This window comes from Thalia democratica, chromosome 4 (genome assembly GCF_965202585.1).
Source record: "Thalia democratica chromosome 4, ktThaDemo2.hap1.1, whole genome shotgun sequence".
Lineage (NCBI taxonomy): Eukaryota > Metazoa > Chordata > Thaliacea > Salpida > Salpidae > Thalia > Thalia democratica.
In genome coordinates this window covers 37,543,200-37,561,178 of record NC_139168.1, presented here as the reverse complement: position 1 = coordinate 37,561,178, position 17,979 = coordinate 37,543,200, and the positions used below count along the sequence as shown (strand labels likewise).

Below are 17,979 nucleotides of genomic sequence, written 5' to 3'. Positions count from 1 at the left end.
CACATAAATCCTTGATTAGTCACTTTTTCTTTCGATAAATATTTACAAAACTTGTTTTTAAAGACATTTAAGAACTAATATGGTATTTAAATTCTTGTTTTATTAAGATGTTAAATATATTTTTACTAAAATTAACTAAAAGTTACAGAAACATTGTATAAAAATAAAATAAAGTTTTAATACTAGCTATATCTTTTTTCAGTACATACTTATAAAAACTTACTGATAATAGAATAAAATGCCATCCTTACCAGACGCTAACGTCAATTTGAAAAATGTAAAAGGAGTGCAATTTTCTATTGTAAGCCCAGAAGAATGGGTTAGTTTATTAAAACAATTTAAGCTTATAACGTTTTTTTTCAGTTGAGTTAAAATTCAGTTCACTGCTTATAAAATATAAATATTGAAAAACTTCTACAAAGTTGTTTTTTCTTTATTTATTACATTAAAATTAAACTTACCTTTTTTATTAAGCAGCAACAAAAATTTAAAACCTGCAATGAAGAGCTATTTGAAAATAAATTATTATTGACATTTATTACAGAAAAGAATGTCTGTAGTGGATCCATGTGGTCTGATCTATGCAGAAGTTATGGAAGGAGGAAAACCAAAACTAAATGGTTTGATGGATCCTAGGCAAGGAACCATTGATAGATACTCTAGGTAAATATTTATCATTTACTTATTTTTGAATTAACTTTTCAGCTTATTAAACAGCTTTCAAAATAAACTTCAAGGTTTAAAGGATATCTTGTTTTATACTGATTGAAAAATATTGAAATATGTTTTGATATCTTCAAGTATTTAAACAATTTTCAGATGAGTTTTAAACTATTAGTTTTAATATTTTATTCCAATATTAGGTATTTTCTATCAGTAGCTAGCTTTTGAAATTTTTACTGTATGTAAACTTTATACAATGATCAGGTGTCAAACTTGTGCTGGAGATATGAAAGACTGTCCTGGTCACTTTGCTCATATTGTATTGGCAAAACCAGTTTACCACTGCAATTTCATGACAAAAACAATTAAATTGTTGAGATGTGTTTGCTTCTACTGCTCACGCTTACTCATTGACAAGGTTTATTTTGTAAACAGATGATTAATTATTTTTAGACTACAATTCTATAATTGAGTTTATTTATAACTGTCAAGCAAGTTACAAGTTAAGATTACCATTTTTACACCAATTTAAAAATGGTTTAATCAAAAACGGTAGTTTTGCATAACACTATCTGTTTAATAGGATGATCCTAAGTTAAAGATGGTGGTAAATAAAACAAAGAAGCAAATGGTTAAGCGTTTTGCTGGTGTGTATGACTTATGCAAGGGCAAACAAATATGTGAAGGAAGCACAGAGGAATCTAGCGAATATAATCAGGGAGAAGAAACTAGAAAGTTTGTATTTTTACTTTGTTATTTTATGATATGGCACAAACATGACTTCTTAAAAATCTTAATGATAATTTTCAAGCTTAAAGTTAACTTTATCTTTTCAAGTACATAATCAAGCTTAGTATTGATATCTTTATTTAATATATAAAAGTTTAAATGCACTGCAGATTTTAAAAGTTTAAATTTTTCTTAAACATTTTGCTAAAAAATAATATTTTCCAATATTTCATATTTTTTTGAGCTTTACATAACAGCTTTTGCTTCTTTATGACATTTAGTACTATTTTTTTTGTTATTTAGTATAAGTTTTTTTAAAGAAACTGTTATAAGAAAATTAGTGTTTTAGTTAAGTTTTTAAATTATGTTATTATGTGTACAATTATTTACAAACTTCAAATGAAAAAATTCTAAAAATACTTAAACTTTACTGAAATAAAAAATTGTTTAGAAGCATTCTTTAATTTTACATTTTCAATTGATACAGTTTATTAATGTTTAACAAAAGTATTTAGTTTTGTGTTGTCTTTAATTTTAGTCTTCACAGGGAAACAAATACTGGTTGTGGGCGATATCAGCCGAAAAAACTAGTAAAAAATGGATTAGAAGTTACTGCTGAGTGGGCACAAACAAATGATGATACGCAAGACAAGAAAATTATTTTGACTGCTGAGAAAGTCATGGAAATTTTCAAGGTATAACTATTGTAAATTTTTTTTTTAATATATATTACTTGATTAGAAGTATTGCAGCAGTTTTACTTAGAAAATTAGGTAATTTATGAATTTATAAGTACAAATAAAAGATTTAATCTAACATCATCTGTTTAAGAATAATATACTGTTTAAATTTTTACGACAGTCTCAGATCGTCTTGAAATGCCTAAACAAATCCTTTATTTCATAATTAAAAGAAAAATATAAGATAGTTTTTCTGCTAATCACATAGTTGAATTATTGTACTTCGTTTATTTTAATAACACTGTGAATTAAAAGTTAAGTTCTTATTTTTTGAGTTGGCCTTAAGCTTACAACTATCTGGTTTATTATATAATAAACATAATTTAGTTCATCAATATGTAATAACGTATTATTAAAGCAAAGTTAGAGTTATGTGCTTGCTTTATTATCTATTTAGCAAGTAAATTTTTCTAACTGTTATGCATTCTAAAAATATTAAACCTATTTTTGCTACCAGCATTATACTTCATTAATTCTAAACCTAACTATATACTCAAACCAATTACTTGAACTTATATAAAAAAAAATACCAAGTTTGAATTCTGTTTGAATACCAAAATAAAGTTCTGACTTGTTTAAATTTTTACTATAGCGGATATCAAATGAAGATTGTGAAATATTGGGATTTGATCCAAACTTCTGCAGACCAGAGTGGATGATCCTGAGTGTGTTTCCAGTTGCTCCCTTGTGTGTTCGACCATCTGTGGTTATGGGTGGTGGTTCTGCTAGAAGCCAGGTACATAAACTTTGTTTTAATTTTCAAAAGCTTTTGTTTTATCAGTTTGGGAAATAAATAAAAAAAATTTGAATTGTAATAAACACTTGGCTGATTAAGCAATGACAATGTTTCTATATATTTTCTCGCTGCATATTACATATATTTCACAGGATGATCTTACTCACAAGTATGCGGACATTATCAAGTCAAACGAACAATTGAAAAGAAACGAACAGAATGGGACAGCAGCTCATATTCTTCAAGATGATGTTGCTCTACTGCAATATCATTGTTCCACTTTGTTTGATAACGAAATGCCCGGAGTTAACAGGGCATTGCAAAAGAGCGGTAGACCGTTGAAGTCCTTAAAACAACGTCTTAAGGCCAAGGAAGGTCGTATTCGTGGTAATTTAATGGGAAAGCGTGTGGACTTCTCTGCCCGAACTGTAATCACACCAGATCCAAACTTAAAAATTGATCAGGTTCTTAAAAGTTCTAATTATTTATTTGTTAAACTGTCTGAGCTGAATTTTTTGATTGTATTATGAAGTTGTTATAATTAGTATAACTAACTAAAGGTTATAAAATTAGTTTTAATTTTTTTAAAGCTTAGAAACATAAATTTTAGCATTGGAGCTGTTTTAATCACATGAGATGAAAGGTAATATGAGCAATAGGATTTGTAGTCTATTTAACAAAAAATGTACTTGCAATTAAATAAAATTAGTTTATAATATACTTTGAAAAGATATTGAAAAAAATGTAAAATATTAGATATAAATATAACTTAAATACCACAAAATAAAAAGAACTGTTAGGACAAAACTAAAAAAAAAAATTAAATACTATTTTAAATTTACAATCTATACACGTTTAAGCTATATAGTTTTTTGTCAAGTCATTAATGTTATTACAACAAATATTTCTATACAAAATCTATAAGAAAAATAAAGTTTTATGAAAAATGTTATTGATTTACTTAAATAGTTATTCATGTTAACATAGATAAATTTTTCACTAAATATTTTTTCTGTAAGAAGATAAAATTTTTTGATTAAATATTATGAAAAACACTTGTCTATGAAAACAATCAAAACATTTGTTTTCAGTAGGTAAATGTTATATTAGGCTAATAGTTTTTCTTTTGTCCATTAATTTATAAACAAGGTGTTTTATTATCTTTACATCGAAGTAGAACACCATTATTTTTATAATGTATTTAGCCACTGAAAACAGTTTTGTTGGTTTTCCAATAGACCTGGCATATCTGAATCTTAAATTTTGATGTCTTATTTCATTATTAACTTTAAAAAATGTATATTTTTATATAACATATACTCAAAATCATTTTAAGTATTTGTTAAATACAGGTTGGTGTGCCTAGATCTATAGCAAACAATCTTACCTATCCAGAACTTGTTACTCCATTTAACATAGAAAAAATGCAAGAATTAGTTGCTAGGGGTAACACAAGATATCCTGGTGCTAAATACATTATTCGTGATGATGGCAATAGGATCGATCTAAGGCATCATCCCTCTTCAAAAGACATTCATCTTCAAATCGGCTATAAAGTTTTTTTATTATTTTCATTAATAAAATTTTTCTTTAAGAAAGACATTTAAAATTAAAACACAGTACTAGTCTGTATTTATTTTGTTTCATTTATTCAAATTAAATTTATTAGGAAGAAGAAATTTATAGTCTTAAATATTTTGTTTCTTAAGTTTAGTTAATAGTTAATTTATAATCAAATAACTATACCACAATTTAAAGGTCGAACGTCACATAAAAGATGATGACATAATTGTATTCAATCGTCAGCCAACTCTACATAAAATGAGTATGATGGGTCATAGAGTCAAGGTTCTACCCTGGTCTACTTTTAGGTTTGTAGTTTTTATAAATGTGTGATTGTTATTTTTCAATCTTCAAAGTATAAAATACTTATTATTAGACTGTTTTATTGGAACACTGTAATTGATGATTAAAGTTTTTTAACTATGTTATTAGTTTGTTTTTTTTGATGAAAATTGAAAAGAAAAACTTCTCAAAATTTATAATTAAACTCTTCAGGGTACTGCAGCATTTTATGTAACAAGTCGGATTAATAAGGTCTTAGACATAAGAATTTAAAGAAGTAATTAGTTCAAAAGGTGTTTAACAATAGATAAGTATTTAATAAATAATTCATAGTTTTCTACTATTTTCCACTAAAATTTTATTTACTTATTTTCTAACCTTTTTTTTCAAAATTTAGTTAGGAGGCGATAACTAATAAGGCAACATGATAAACCTACACTAGATATTCTTGATTTTCTAATGAATATTTTAGAAAATATATAAGACAATCAGGGGTTTGTAATGAAGAGGAGCGATTTTTTCTACCTTTTTGAAATTTGGGCAATTATGGTAATCAGTTCGGAAAACACTGGTTTGGTGTTTTAGTTACTCAGCTAAAGTAATCTATTATAACAAGTATAACAAATTGATATACTTGATGTCTCTTATTAAATAACAGTATTAAACTATTCAATTTAAATTAATCACAGAATGAACTTGTCTGTAACGACTCCATACAACGCTGATTTTGACGGTGATGAGATGAATTTGCACGTTCCTCAGTCCATGGAAACCAGGGCTGAAATTCAACAGCTTGCAATGACCAACAAACTCATTGTGACGCCCCAGTCTAATCGTCCTGTTATGGGTATTGTGCAGGACACATTGACAGCTGTGAGGAAAATGACGAAAAGAGACACTTTTATTACGAAGGTCTGGTTATTAATTATTTTTCTCAAAGTGTTTTCTTTGAATTTGTAAAATTTGGTTTAATTTAAACATTTTCTGCGTATAGAATAAAGTTTTGTGTTAATAATTTTTTGTACGTAACTGATTTTATAAAGAAACAAATACTAAAATAAAACAAAAGATCAATTTTAATCATACTTTATACTAACCATTTTTTATGTAAAGCCTACAACCATTTAGCTTGAATATACGGATTTTTTTGTGATGGTTTAACAACAAAATTAATTTTTTTTTAAATAAACGCATAATATATATACCTGAACACAAACAAATTTTCTGTTAGTTTTAATATGCAACCTAAACAATAACTATATATAACTAAAAATAACATTTATATAATATCGTGGTTTATAATTAAATAGCCCAAATATGTAAGTAAAACCTAAGTATTTTAATGCAACACACTGAATTTAATAGCAAAATAAATATTAACAGGAAGTTTTTATGAACTTGCTTATGTATTTGGAAGAATGGGACGGAACCATCCCCCAACCAGCTATATTAAAACCCAAACCTTTGTGGACTGGCAAGCAACTGTTTAGCATGATCATTCCTCCAGGTATCAACTGTATCCGCACGCACTCTACACATCCCGATGGTGAAGACAGCGGCCCTTATAAGCACATATCTCCCGGTGATACTAAAGTACGTTTGAGTTGCAGTTTTGGTTGAATTTTTATGTGAATTTTGATAGTATCTTTAAATACTCATTGTAAAGATTTAAAGTTCTAGTCAAAAGCTAGTTTTAAAGAGGCATTTAAAGTAGTATAATGTTAACAAAGACTGAGAAAAATTCTTAAAAAAACAAAAAATTGTTTTCATAAGTTTTAATCAATTTTATACCAGTTTTATTGAATCATTAACTTTTTTTTGTATGGTTGAGTAACGTTACTAAACATTTTGATCAGTTTAGCGTTTAACATTATTGTCTTCAAAGCATTAAAAAAAATCAAATTTAAGAAATTTTAGATATTATTTAATGTTTTATTAGATATTTCTAATACAACTTCTCTTTATTGCAGGTGTTAGTGGAGAGTGGAGTACTTTTAAGTGGAATTATTTGCAAAAAATCACTTGGTACCTCTTCAGGCTCTCTTTGCCATATTGTTGCTTTGGAAAAAAGTTCTGAAGTTAGCCGTCTATTTTACAGCAACATTCAGGTTAGTTGTTGAAAAAAAAAATTTTTACTAACGAAAAAAAATCACCAAGTTATCTAAAAAAATCAATTATAAAATCATTATAGTTAAACAATTTTCCTAAACACTATCATATCTAACAACAGACTGTAGTCAACCAGTGGCTTATGTATGAAGGTCACTCAATTGGTATAGGAGATACAATTGCTGATAAACAAACGTATTTGGACATTCAGAGCCAGATTAAGGGGGCAAAAGAAGAGGTCATCAAGGTAAGGAAATAAGTAATGTATATGAAGTATGCATAAATATGATTTAAGAACGATAATGTACGAATCTAAAGTTAACTTTATTTTTCCTTTTTCAGGAATGTCTGAAAAAGATTTATTTCTGATATATACATGTATATAACGTATAAAAACTTGATTGTTACAAGTTTTTTTGTTGTCTCATTTTAAAACAAACAAAACATTTTAGGTCATTGAAAAAGCCCATAAAGAAGACCTCCAGCCAACTCCTGGTAACTCAATTAGGCAAACTTTTGAAAATCAAGTAAACAGGTAAAACCACTTAAGTTTTAATAATTCCTTTATTTACTAGAACTTATAATATGAGCTTATTTTCGAGGTCTTTCGATTAAAAATAATTTTGTTATAATTTATATTTTACTAAATTATATTTACAATTAAATATTTAATGATTACTTATAATCCTAATTAAAGAATATTGAACGATGCTCGTGACAAGACTGGATCTTCAGCTCAAAAGTCTCTGTCTGACTTCAACAACTTCAAGGCTATGGTGGTTGCCGGATCCAAGGGTTCTAAGATTAACATTTCTCAGGTATTTTGTTAATAAGCTACTTCTACTTGTAATAGCTTAATCCCGTGCTAAACTAAAGCAATTATATAATATGTTGTAAGCACTAAAAGAAAACTTGTTGTTAACTAAATTTACACTGATAACTTGGTCTGTACAACCAGGTTATTGCCGTGGTAGGACAGCAAAACGTTGAAGGTAAACGAATCCCGTTTGGATTTAGACACAGAACTCTACCACATTTCGTCAAGGTTTTGATATGTTTTAAACTTATACAGTTTAATTGTTTTTCTTTGATTTCATTTTTGAGGTCACTTATTATTCAAATATGTTTTTTTGTTATAGAATTAGGAAACAAGCTACAAAGATAAGTAATTAAAACTAAAAAATATAAATTCACAGGACGATTACGGTCCGGAGGCAAGAGGTTTTGTGGAAAATTCCTATTTGGCCGGTTTGACTCCGACAGAGTTCTACTTTCACGCTATGGGAGGAAGAGAAGGTCTTATTGATACTGCTGTAAAAACCGCTGAAACTGGTGAATTATTATTAATATATATTTTTCAATAAATAGCTTAATGCAACTAACTTTACAATAGGTAATTATTCTTTTATTTAAACTATACTTTTATTACGTTTATATAAATTTTGTTACGATAAAAAAAAACACTGTAAATTTTTTCAACTTTTTCTTAAGTAAATAGTTTAATATTTTTCTGTTGATATTTTAAAAGTACACGTTTTATAAAAAAAAACTACAAAAAATATGCTTCTGTAGTGTTTTCAAAAACTCTAAAAAACATAGTTAAAAAATGTTACACCTGAGTGCAAAGTCAAATTAATGAAAATATTTTAAATACTTAGTTTTTGTAACATAAACTTTACACAGTGTAGTTTAATCAACAAAAATAAGTAAAGCGTTTATGTTTCTAACAATAGATAACAATGTAAACACTAAATTATAGTTATTATTATTATTATTATTATATTGTTTATTGTGCAATGTTGGACTCAGGCATCAAAACCTGAGCCACTTAAACAGGACACACAAAAAGAGAAAAAGAAAATAAACTTATATTCAAAACTTTAAGATAAATTATATATATATATACAAACATAATTTAAATGAAAACACAAAGTTAAACACAATATGATAAACAAATGATCTAAATTGAAAATTCAGTTCAAAAAATTCAAATTTATATATTACTTAGTACACACAGTAAAGAAGTTTGTCTAAAATCATGGCTTATAAAACAAAATTCATAACTACAAAATATATAAGTAAACTAATAGTTTGTAGGGGGGAGGCGTAGGGAAACGAATATTTTTTCTTTTGTTACAGTGGAAAATTAGTGAATTTTACTGGTATTTATCGTATTTAAATCAAATCTTTTTAGCTTTAAACGGAATTGTTCTACCCTCTCACAAGATACTATATCCTGAGGTAGTCTGTTCCACATAGCTTTTGCTCTGTGAAAAAATGCGCCTTGCCACTGACTGTTTTGAAAATCATGTTTACATTTTATTTTCAAGTTATTTCCTCTTAGTTGATATTTATTTTTGGAAAAATTAAAACACTGGTTAAAAAAACTTTTATATTTGCCATTGATAATTTTGTAAAGAATTAATAAATCAAATTCCCATCTTCTATAATCCAGTGATTTCAAGCCAAATTTAATCATTCTATCATTATATGACGTGTAAGATATGTTGCAACGACTACAAATATGACGGGTAAAACTCCTTTGCACAGATTCAATTTTGTTAATATCCTTTTTTAAATGGGGTGACCAAATTTGGGTACTAAATTCAAGTTTAGGGCGAACGTATGTTTTAAATAGTTTTGTCAGAATTGAAGCAGAATTAGTTTTAAAACTTTTCAATATTTGACAACATGTATTTTTTGCAATCTTATATAAATAGTTGATATGTTCATTCCATTTCAAATCTTTGGAAATATAAATTCCTAAATCTTTAAAAACTTTAATTTCTTGTAACTTGATGTTATTGATTAAGAGGTCAGTTGGAGAAGATTCTTTTTTGTTAATGGTTAGAATTTTACATTTGCTAGGATTTAAGTTTAGTTTTCTTGTTTTTAACCATATGTAAATATTATCTAAAGATAGTTGTAATGAAGTATTTGACTGAGTTGTTTTTTCTTTTTTATAGTTATTGAAATTAATTTTCAATTTTTTTAACTTCAAGTGAATTTTGTTTTGAAAAAAAGTCTAATATTTAAATAGGGTACATTCAACGTCGTTTAGTCAAAGCTATGGAAGCTGTTATGGTGAGATACGATGGCACAGTGAGACAGTGCAACGACTACATGATTCAATTCACATATGGTGAAGACGGCCTCGCTGGTGAAAAAGTTGAGTTTCAACATCTCGCCACACTAAAACCCAGTAACAATGCTTTTAAAAAGGTTAGTTGTATTATCGTTTTACAAACAATAAAAAAATAATATCCATGAGAAAATTAGAAAGTAGTTTAACTTTTTTTTCTTTGATATTGACAAAACGTATGCTTAACTAAAGTGTTGTCATTTGAGCTTAGTTTTTTTCATTTTAAGTTTATCTAATAAAAAAATGCTTATTTTTAGTGTTTTAAAATCTAACTGTATATAGTTGAAATAATAGTTTTAATAATTCAAGTATATTTTTTACTATTAAACTGTATAAAACTAATTGAACATTTAAAATAATAATGATAGGGCTTATATGCATAATTAAAATTTTTACAGGCTTAATTTTTAAAATAAATCTTTCAAGTAATGAAATGCATATTTAATTACCTAGTTTTATTGTTTTTGTTACTAACACTTCATTTTTGCTCTAAAGACTTCTAAAGTTACTTATTTAGCTGATTTTTATTTTTTCTTACTTAACAAGGTAACGTGTTTTGCAGTCACTTAATTATTATTTAAATTTTTGTTGTCGTTGAAAGACTATATTAAAAACCGTGTTCAGTTTTAGCTATGGTTTAAAACTAAAATAAATTTTTTATACAATTTCTGTAATGAACGAAATGTTTTAAAGTAGACTAAGAAATTTTAGTATTTATATTTTGCGAATTCTAAACAATAATTAGTAATAAATAATGAAAAGTAGTTTAAATAGTTTTTTTTTACTGTATTATAAGTAGTTTTTAAAATTAGTAACGCAAGTTGATTAAAGTTAAAAATTTAAATGGGTAAAACTAATTGGATATAAAAGCATTCAGCCCTGCTACAAAAAACTAATAAGACATAAAATGGTAGAAAGAAAATGTTAAGCACTATTTACAAACTCTTTGCTGCTCTCAATTGGTTTGTACTGGTAATAAAATAGCGCAATTTCAAATGTGTAAATGGAAGAAATATCGAAGTGTTTAAAGTTGCTGTGAACTTTTTTGTGTATTTGTGCTTATATTTTATTTAACTGATTTTGAAGTAAAAATTTACAATACATACATAATTCAGGGTTTATAAAAAACCTGGAGTTTGACCATATTTACATGTTAATATCGTATAGATGAAGTACTTTTGTCATCATCAAATTTTTTTTTATTAAAAAACACATTTAAAGAAGCTTTAAAATATTTTTTCAATGTCGTTATACTATTTAACACAGTTATTTACGTTAAACTTATTTTTAAATTAAAAGTAGACCTAAAACGTGTAATTTTGAAAACCTGGAGAAAATTTGCCAAAAAAATTGGCAACTCTTATAAATAAACGGTACCAAATAAAATTTGCTTAAATTGTATGATTTTTCAACAGAAATTCAAAATGGACCTTACCAATGACAAGAAAATTCGTCGTTGTATGAATGACGACGTAATTAGAAACATTCAGTCAGAACTTTCATACCAGGAAAAACTAGAAGAAGAATTTTTACAAATGGAGAAAGATAGAAATCAAATTCGACATATATTTGCTAATGGTGATAGTAAAGTAAATTAAGTTGATATATTTTGTAAAACTTTTTTAGTTTTTCCAAAATTTATTGATAAAAGTTTTGTTTTAGATGGTATTTCATAGATATATGTAGCTTAGTGTAAGTAAATTTGATGTCAACAATTTGATAAGACTTTGAGTTGTTGAAATGTACTTTTTACAATTTTCTGTATGGTATTAAGTTTTAATGTTTAACACAAAAGTTAATTAATGTTTAACAGTATTCTAACTATAAAATGAACTTTTAAGATTTTTAAACTATTTCTAACTTCCTAATTAATTTTATGTAAGCAATATTTTTGGATATACTTTCTCAAAATATTTGACATTGGACAATAAGGCTATCTATCTGACGTTAAAAAACTAATTTATACTCTAAAAATATGTATTTATTCATTTGTTACTTATGAAAATAATCTAAAATTTATTTAAATTCTTACGTAAAGTAGAAAATATTAGCAATAAAGTTAAAACTCGTATTTTTACTTAAAGAAATGTTATTATTGTATATAGAAAAATTCTCAAGCCACTATTCTTTCAATTATATGTAAAAATAAATAAAGTACTATTTTAAGTCTAAATCTCTAATTAAGTCTCTAAAATCAACAGGTAGTACTTCCAGTGAATTTGCATCGACTCATATGGAACGCTCAGAAAATATTCAACATCAATCTCAGAAAACCTACATCTCTGTCACCTATCGATGTTATTGAAGGAGTGAAAAATTTGAGTAAGAAGCTGATAATCGTGTGCGGAGAAGATCGTTTGAGTAAGGAGGCTCAAGCTAACGCCACACTGCTGTTCAACGTTCATCTAAGGTTTGTGGTATTTTCTGTTAATAAGGGTGTTAGGTATTATAGTTTTTATCATTATAATTTATTAATATAATTATTAAAAAGAAACATTGACAAAGAATTGACATAGAAATTTATGCTCTGTTTAGTTTTTTCAAGGATTTTGAATTAAACTGATTATTTTTACTGACTCACAACAGATCCACTTTATGTTCTCGTCGAGTAGCTGAAGAATTTCGCTTGTCTCCGGAAGCGTTTGAGTGGGTGCTCGGAGAAATTGAATCTAAATTTCAGCAAGCCCAGGCTCATCCAGGAGAAATGGTGGGAGCATTAGCTGCTCAGTCTCTCGGAGAACCAGCCACTCAAATGACCTTAAACACTTTCCATTACGCCGGTGTGTCTGCTAAAAACGTTACATTGGGTGTGCCTCGTTTAAAGGAATTGATCAATGTCTCTAAAAAGCCAAAAACTCCATCTCTGACTGTTTACTTGCTCGGACTTCCGACAAGAGACGCTCAAGCTTGTAAGGACGTGCTTTGCAGGTTTGAAATCCGTAGTGTTTACTTAAAATTTCAATTAATCTAACATAAGAACTACAAATTTATTTATGATTTTTTATAGTTGTTAAAAATACATTTGTTTAAAATTGTGCAAATATTTTTTATTTGATGTAAAAGGAAAAAAGGTTTTCTGTACATTTGTAATTTTCAATTAATATTCATGCGAATTCTTTCGTTTAGATTGGAGCACTCGACCCTCAGGAAAGTAACAGCCAACACCACTATCCACTACGATCCGAAACCTTTGGAAACAGTCATTCCAGAAGATCAGGAATGGGTCAGCGTCTACTACGAGATGCCCGATTTCGACGTGTCGAGAATTTCTTCTTGGCTGCTCAGAATTGAGCTCGACCGCAAGAGAATGACTGACAAGAAACTCACTATGGAACAGATTGCTGAAAAAATTTCAGCCGGCTTCGGTGACGACTTAAACTGCATTTTCAACGATGACAACGCTGAAAAGTTGGTACTTAGAATCAGAATAATGAACAGCGACGAAGGAAAAGATACGGACATTGAAGAACATTCAGACAAAATGGAAGATGATGTTCTTCTCAGGTTTTTATCTGTGCATGTACTTAAAAATCCTTACTCTAGTATCATTTCACTTTAAATAAAATTTATTTGTAAGTTTAGTGTCAATATTAAAAATATAACATATGCTAAACCCTTAACTTATTAAATGTTATTAAGCTTTTTTAATTTTTATATACCACATAATTTTTTTGTATACTACTGAATATATTTAGCTACATGCATAAAGAAGCTTAACCTTTTTTGTTTTAAACAGATACATTGAAAGCAACATGATATCTGGTCTGACCCTGCAAGGTATTCCTGAAATAGCAAAAGTTTACATGCACTTGCCCAAAGAGGAGAGCAAGAAGCGCATTATGTTCAATGCCGCTGGAGAGTTCCGAGCCGTTCAAGACTGGATATTGGAAACTGACGGTACGGCTCTTCAGACTGTGCTCGCGGAGAAAGACATTGATCCACAAAGAACTACTTCTAACGACATTTGTGAAATTTTTAAAGTAATTTTTAAATGCTATTTTTCAATATTAGTTATAACTTAGTTAGTTTGTTGGTCGAATACGAATAGAATTAGCTTAATTCAATGATATGGTAATATAATACATTATAAATTTAGTATTATCCATAATTAAATAATTTTTTAAGCATCCTGTATTTCAATACGTTATAATTTAATTTTAATTAATCATTACAGGTGCTGGGTATTGAAGCAGTACGTAAATCCCTTGAAAAGGAGATAAATCACGTCATCAGTTTTGATGGTTCGTATGTCAACTACAGGCACTTGTCGTTGTTGTGTGACATTATGACTTGCAAAGGACATCTGATGGCAATCACAAGGCACGGTATTAACAGGCAGGAAACTGGGGCTCTTATGAGATGTTCCTTCGAAGAAACCGTTGATATTCTTATGGAAGTTTGTCTAAATTTTGTTTTTCCAAGTTCTAGCTTATGATTTATATAATTAGTAGCTACCTGTTTTTATTCAATACACTTAAACAATGTTCCTTGGTGAAATACATAATTTAGTTTTTTTCGTTTTTTAAGATGGTAGTTTTAAAACTGGTGGAGCTCTAAAGTTAAGAGTTTTTTTTTTCTTTCCTGATAAAGTATTATAGTCATAAAATAATTATTCTTAAAAACACCTAGTGGATATAATCACACTTTAAAAAACAGGCTGCAGCATCAGCGCAATTAGATTTGATGGACGGTGTGTCTCAAAACATAATGCTAGGTCAATTAATACCAGGAGGAACTGGTTGCTTCGGTTTGAGGCTTGATGCTGATAAATGTAAAGAAGCAATGGAAATTCCCAACTTGGCCGGTGTTGGAAGTAAGATATACTTAATAATTTTCGTTACTAACACAAATAAAATAACTTATGACAATTTAAATTTTTACAAGTAAGGTTTTTTCTTAATTCTAGAAGATATGTTTGTATATTTAAAAAAAACACAGAATTTTTGTTTGTTCGAAAATATATTGTTTTTTATTTCTACAGCAACTGGAATGTTCTTTGGATCTGCAGCTTCCCCAAGCGGAATGTCGCCAGCACAGACTCCCTGGTCCGGTGGTGCCACGCCTGGATTCGGAGGCTTCACTCCAAGCTCCGGAATGACGCCCGGCGCTGCTGCCTTCTCACCCAATCCATCCGAAGGTTTCGCTTCACCCGGAGGATACAGCCCTGGTTGGGCGAGTCCCGGAGGAAAGTCTCCAGGACCGATCAGTCCCTCTTCTCCCTATATTCCATCGCCAAAGCACTCAAACGCGATGTCGCCGAGTTACTCCCCAGTGTCACCAGCATACGAGCCTGGAACACCAGGGACTCCAAGCAGTCCCAGTTACAGTCCAAACTTTGGCGGTCCTGCCAGTCCAGGCTACTCGCCCACTTCTCCAAGTGGGTATAGTCCAACTTCTCCGGGATATTCACCAACATCGCCCACTTACTCGCCGAGCAGTCCAAACTACACTCCGACATCACCCAGCTATTCGCCCACTTCTCCCAGTTACAGTCCAACGAGCCCGAGCTATTCGCCAAACAACAATAACCAGTCTTACAGCCCAACGAGTCCAAGCTACAGTCCGACATCGCCTAGTTATTCGCCAACCAGCCCGAGCTATAGTCCGACTAGTCCATCATACAGTCCGACTTCTCCGAGCTACAGTCCGACTTCTCCGAGCTATTCTCCTACATCGCCAAGCTACTCGCCTACAAGTCCGAGCTACTCGCCAACGAGCCCGAGCTATTCTCCATCATCACCATCTTACAGTCCTACTTCACCTAGCTATTCTTCTTTAAGTCCAAAATACTCGCCATCAAGCCCGTCTTACAGCCCAACATCTCCAGAATACAGCCCGTCTAGTCCCAAATTCAACCCGTCAAGTCCAAGCTACTCTCCTTCTTCGCCTAGCTACAGCCCATCGAGTCCCAAGTATTCTCCTTCGAGTCCAAACTATTCGCCATCATCACCCTCATACTCGCCATCTAGCCCCCCGCAGGCAGCTTCAAATTACAGCCCGACTAGTCCGAACTACAGCCCAACCAGCCCGGCTTATTCACCGGCCAGTCCGAACTACTCACCGACGAGTCCAGGATACTCGCCTGCTAGTCCCGATTACTCTCCAGCTTCGCCAGTCTATACACCCGGAAGTCCTGCTTACACTCCGGGCGACAACCCGCCGTCTCCTAGCTACTCTCCCGGGTCACCTAGTGACAACAGCCCTGCGTCTCCAAGCTACAGCCCGTCGAGTCCGAGCTATTCGCCAGCTAGTCCATCCTACAGTCCTGGCAGTCCGGTGTACAGCCCAGCTTCGCCAAGTTACTCGCCAGAGACTTCAGGACCTGCTGAAGGTGGAAACGAAAGTGATGAAGAAGAGGAAGATTAATTATGACGTCGCTATTTAGAATGCTGAAATCCAGCGTTCTTGTGAATATCCTTTTTATTTAATATTTTATGGTTTAGCGTTCAAGCGTTAGACATAAGTTTATGAACATATTTCGAATTATTAGATAATTTAACAGTTTCTAAATTTCCATTTCGTGTCTTATAAGTTTCGCCGCAAATCTATTGGTTTTGCTGTCATTGTTACAAATATGACAGCCTTCAAATAATAGTCTGTTCTGCATTAGCAGTTTCTTTTTCTTTTTTTTTGTCTTAAAAAATTAGGAAATAAGTAGTTTTGTCAAACATTGTTTTTTTAATGTTAATAAAGATTTAAAACTTAGTATTTTAAACTTGTTATTTTCTTTAAGTTTTAGATTTAGCTAGTTTTTTCTTTAAATGAGCTCTAAAATAGACTTATAGAATAAAGATATTTATAGTAAATTTTGATTTATCTAGATTTATGTACTCTTTATAAATTTTGATTGTTCGTATTCACTTTTAATTAAAAAATAACCAAAAATGTTGTCTTGTATTGTTTTTTTTTATTAAATACTTGTGAGCTATGTATTTGCATCACACCATCCACAAAAAAATTAAAGGTGATAATCTATAATGTGATCATCTAAGTGTGCTTTTCTCATCTAGTTAGAAAATGAACTTTACCGCACGATCAACAACATCCTAGACAACCTACGACCGGTTTTGTTTTTGCCAGTATTAATGAGACAGGCGTAGTCGCGAGAAACCGCTCTCGTGATCTAACCAAGCGGGCCTGTGTGCACAAGCACGAAAGCGACCAGTTGTGGGCAAAATCTGATAAATTAACTCAGCCAAATCGTTTACAGCCCAACGTCTAAGACATTGTCAGCTCATTATGAGATTTTGATCAAAACGAGCGTAAAAACTTGAATATCACATTAAGCTAACAATATCTTAGACGTTGGGTGGTTAACGATATGGCTGCGTCTGTTTATCTAACTTTACCCACAAACGGTCGCTTTAGTGATTACGCACTGAAGCCAGCTTGCTTAGATCGAGAGCGGTTTCTCGTGACTATGCCTGACTAATGAGTCCTGACAAGGACGAAACTGGTCGTAGGTTGTTGTTGATCAAGCGGTGAAGCTCATTGTTTATTATTGACGGTGAAAAAGTTTTAATTTGTTGATGATGGCCGAAATAAATACTGGCTTAAACTTATTTATTTAGACAACTGAATGCGTTGAATGAGATAATTCCTACTGACTTTGTATGGTTTTTTAATAGATATTAAAATGTATATATATGTATCAGTTTTAGGCTGCACCATTTAAATAAAAAGTAAACATGGAATATTGGTTACATGACAATTCAAATTCTTAAAGAAATAGTTATAAGGCTATGTCTCCAAAAGTAATATGAATTTGAAAAAAATATATGTAGAATATCTACAAGCCACTTTTTCGCAAAATCTTAAATACATATGAAGATATTTTGAAGTTACTAAAAATAAATATGTTTTTTACTTTACCTAAGCCATATCTCAAAAAGTATTTAATGTTTTGCACAAACAAAAAATGGCTCGTAGATATTAATAGGACTAACATATATATTATTTATTTTTGACTATATATGCATTACTTTTTTAGTTGTGGCCCTTTCAATTTTTTTTTA

General features: G+C 30.1%; 1 protein-coding gene across 1 annotated transcript; it reads left to right on the top strand.

The window, feature by feature from the left end:
- Nucleotides 1–204: 204 nt before the first annotated feature.
- On the top strand, nucleotides 205–16,627 carry LOC145834530 (DNA-directed RNA polymerase II subunit RPB1-like). The gene is made up of 26 exons (XM_082941976.1): nucleotides 205–319; nucleotides 545–663; nucleotides 928–1,081; nucleotides 1,247–1,398; nucleotides 1,940–2,087; nucleotides 2,725–2,868; nucleotides 3,021–3,332; nucleotides 4,221–4,424; nucleotides 4,627–4,739; nucleotides 5,403–5,625; nucleotides 6,097–6,306; nucleotides 6,684–6,821; nucleotides 6,944–7,069; nucleotides 7,275–7,357; nucleotides 7,520–7,640; nucleotides 7,781–7,867; nucleotides 8,019–8,154; nucleotides 9,863–10,044; nucleotides 11,380–11,553; nucleotides 12,166–12,374; nucleotides 12,551–12,892; nucleotides 13,091–13,468; nucleotides 13,701–13,944; nucleotides 14,139–14,360; nucleotides 14,621–14,777; nucleotides 14,946–16,627. Exons 1-26 carry the CDS (start codon nucleotides 239–241, stop codon nucleotides 16,328–16,330), a joined length of 5,844 nt encoding a protein of 1,947 aa, XP_082798102.1. The 5' UTR covers nucleotides 205–238; the 3' UTR covers nucleotides 16,331–16,627.
- Nucleotides 16,628–17,979: the final 1,352 nt, after the last annotated feature.

Coding starts and splice junctions, on each gene's coding strand:
- LOC145834530 (XM_082941976.1), top strand. CDS start 239: ATGCCATCCTTACCAGACGCTAACGTCAATTTGAAAAATGTAAAAGGA. Junction 2,088..2,724: donor AAGTCATGGAAATTTTCAAG/GTATAACTATTG, acceptor TTTTTACTATAG/CGGATATCAAATGAAGATTG. Junction 7,358..7,519: donor TTTGAAAATCAAGTAAACAG/GTAAAACCACTT, acceptor TCCTAATTAAAG/AATATTGAACGATGCTCGTG.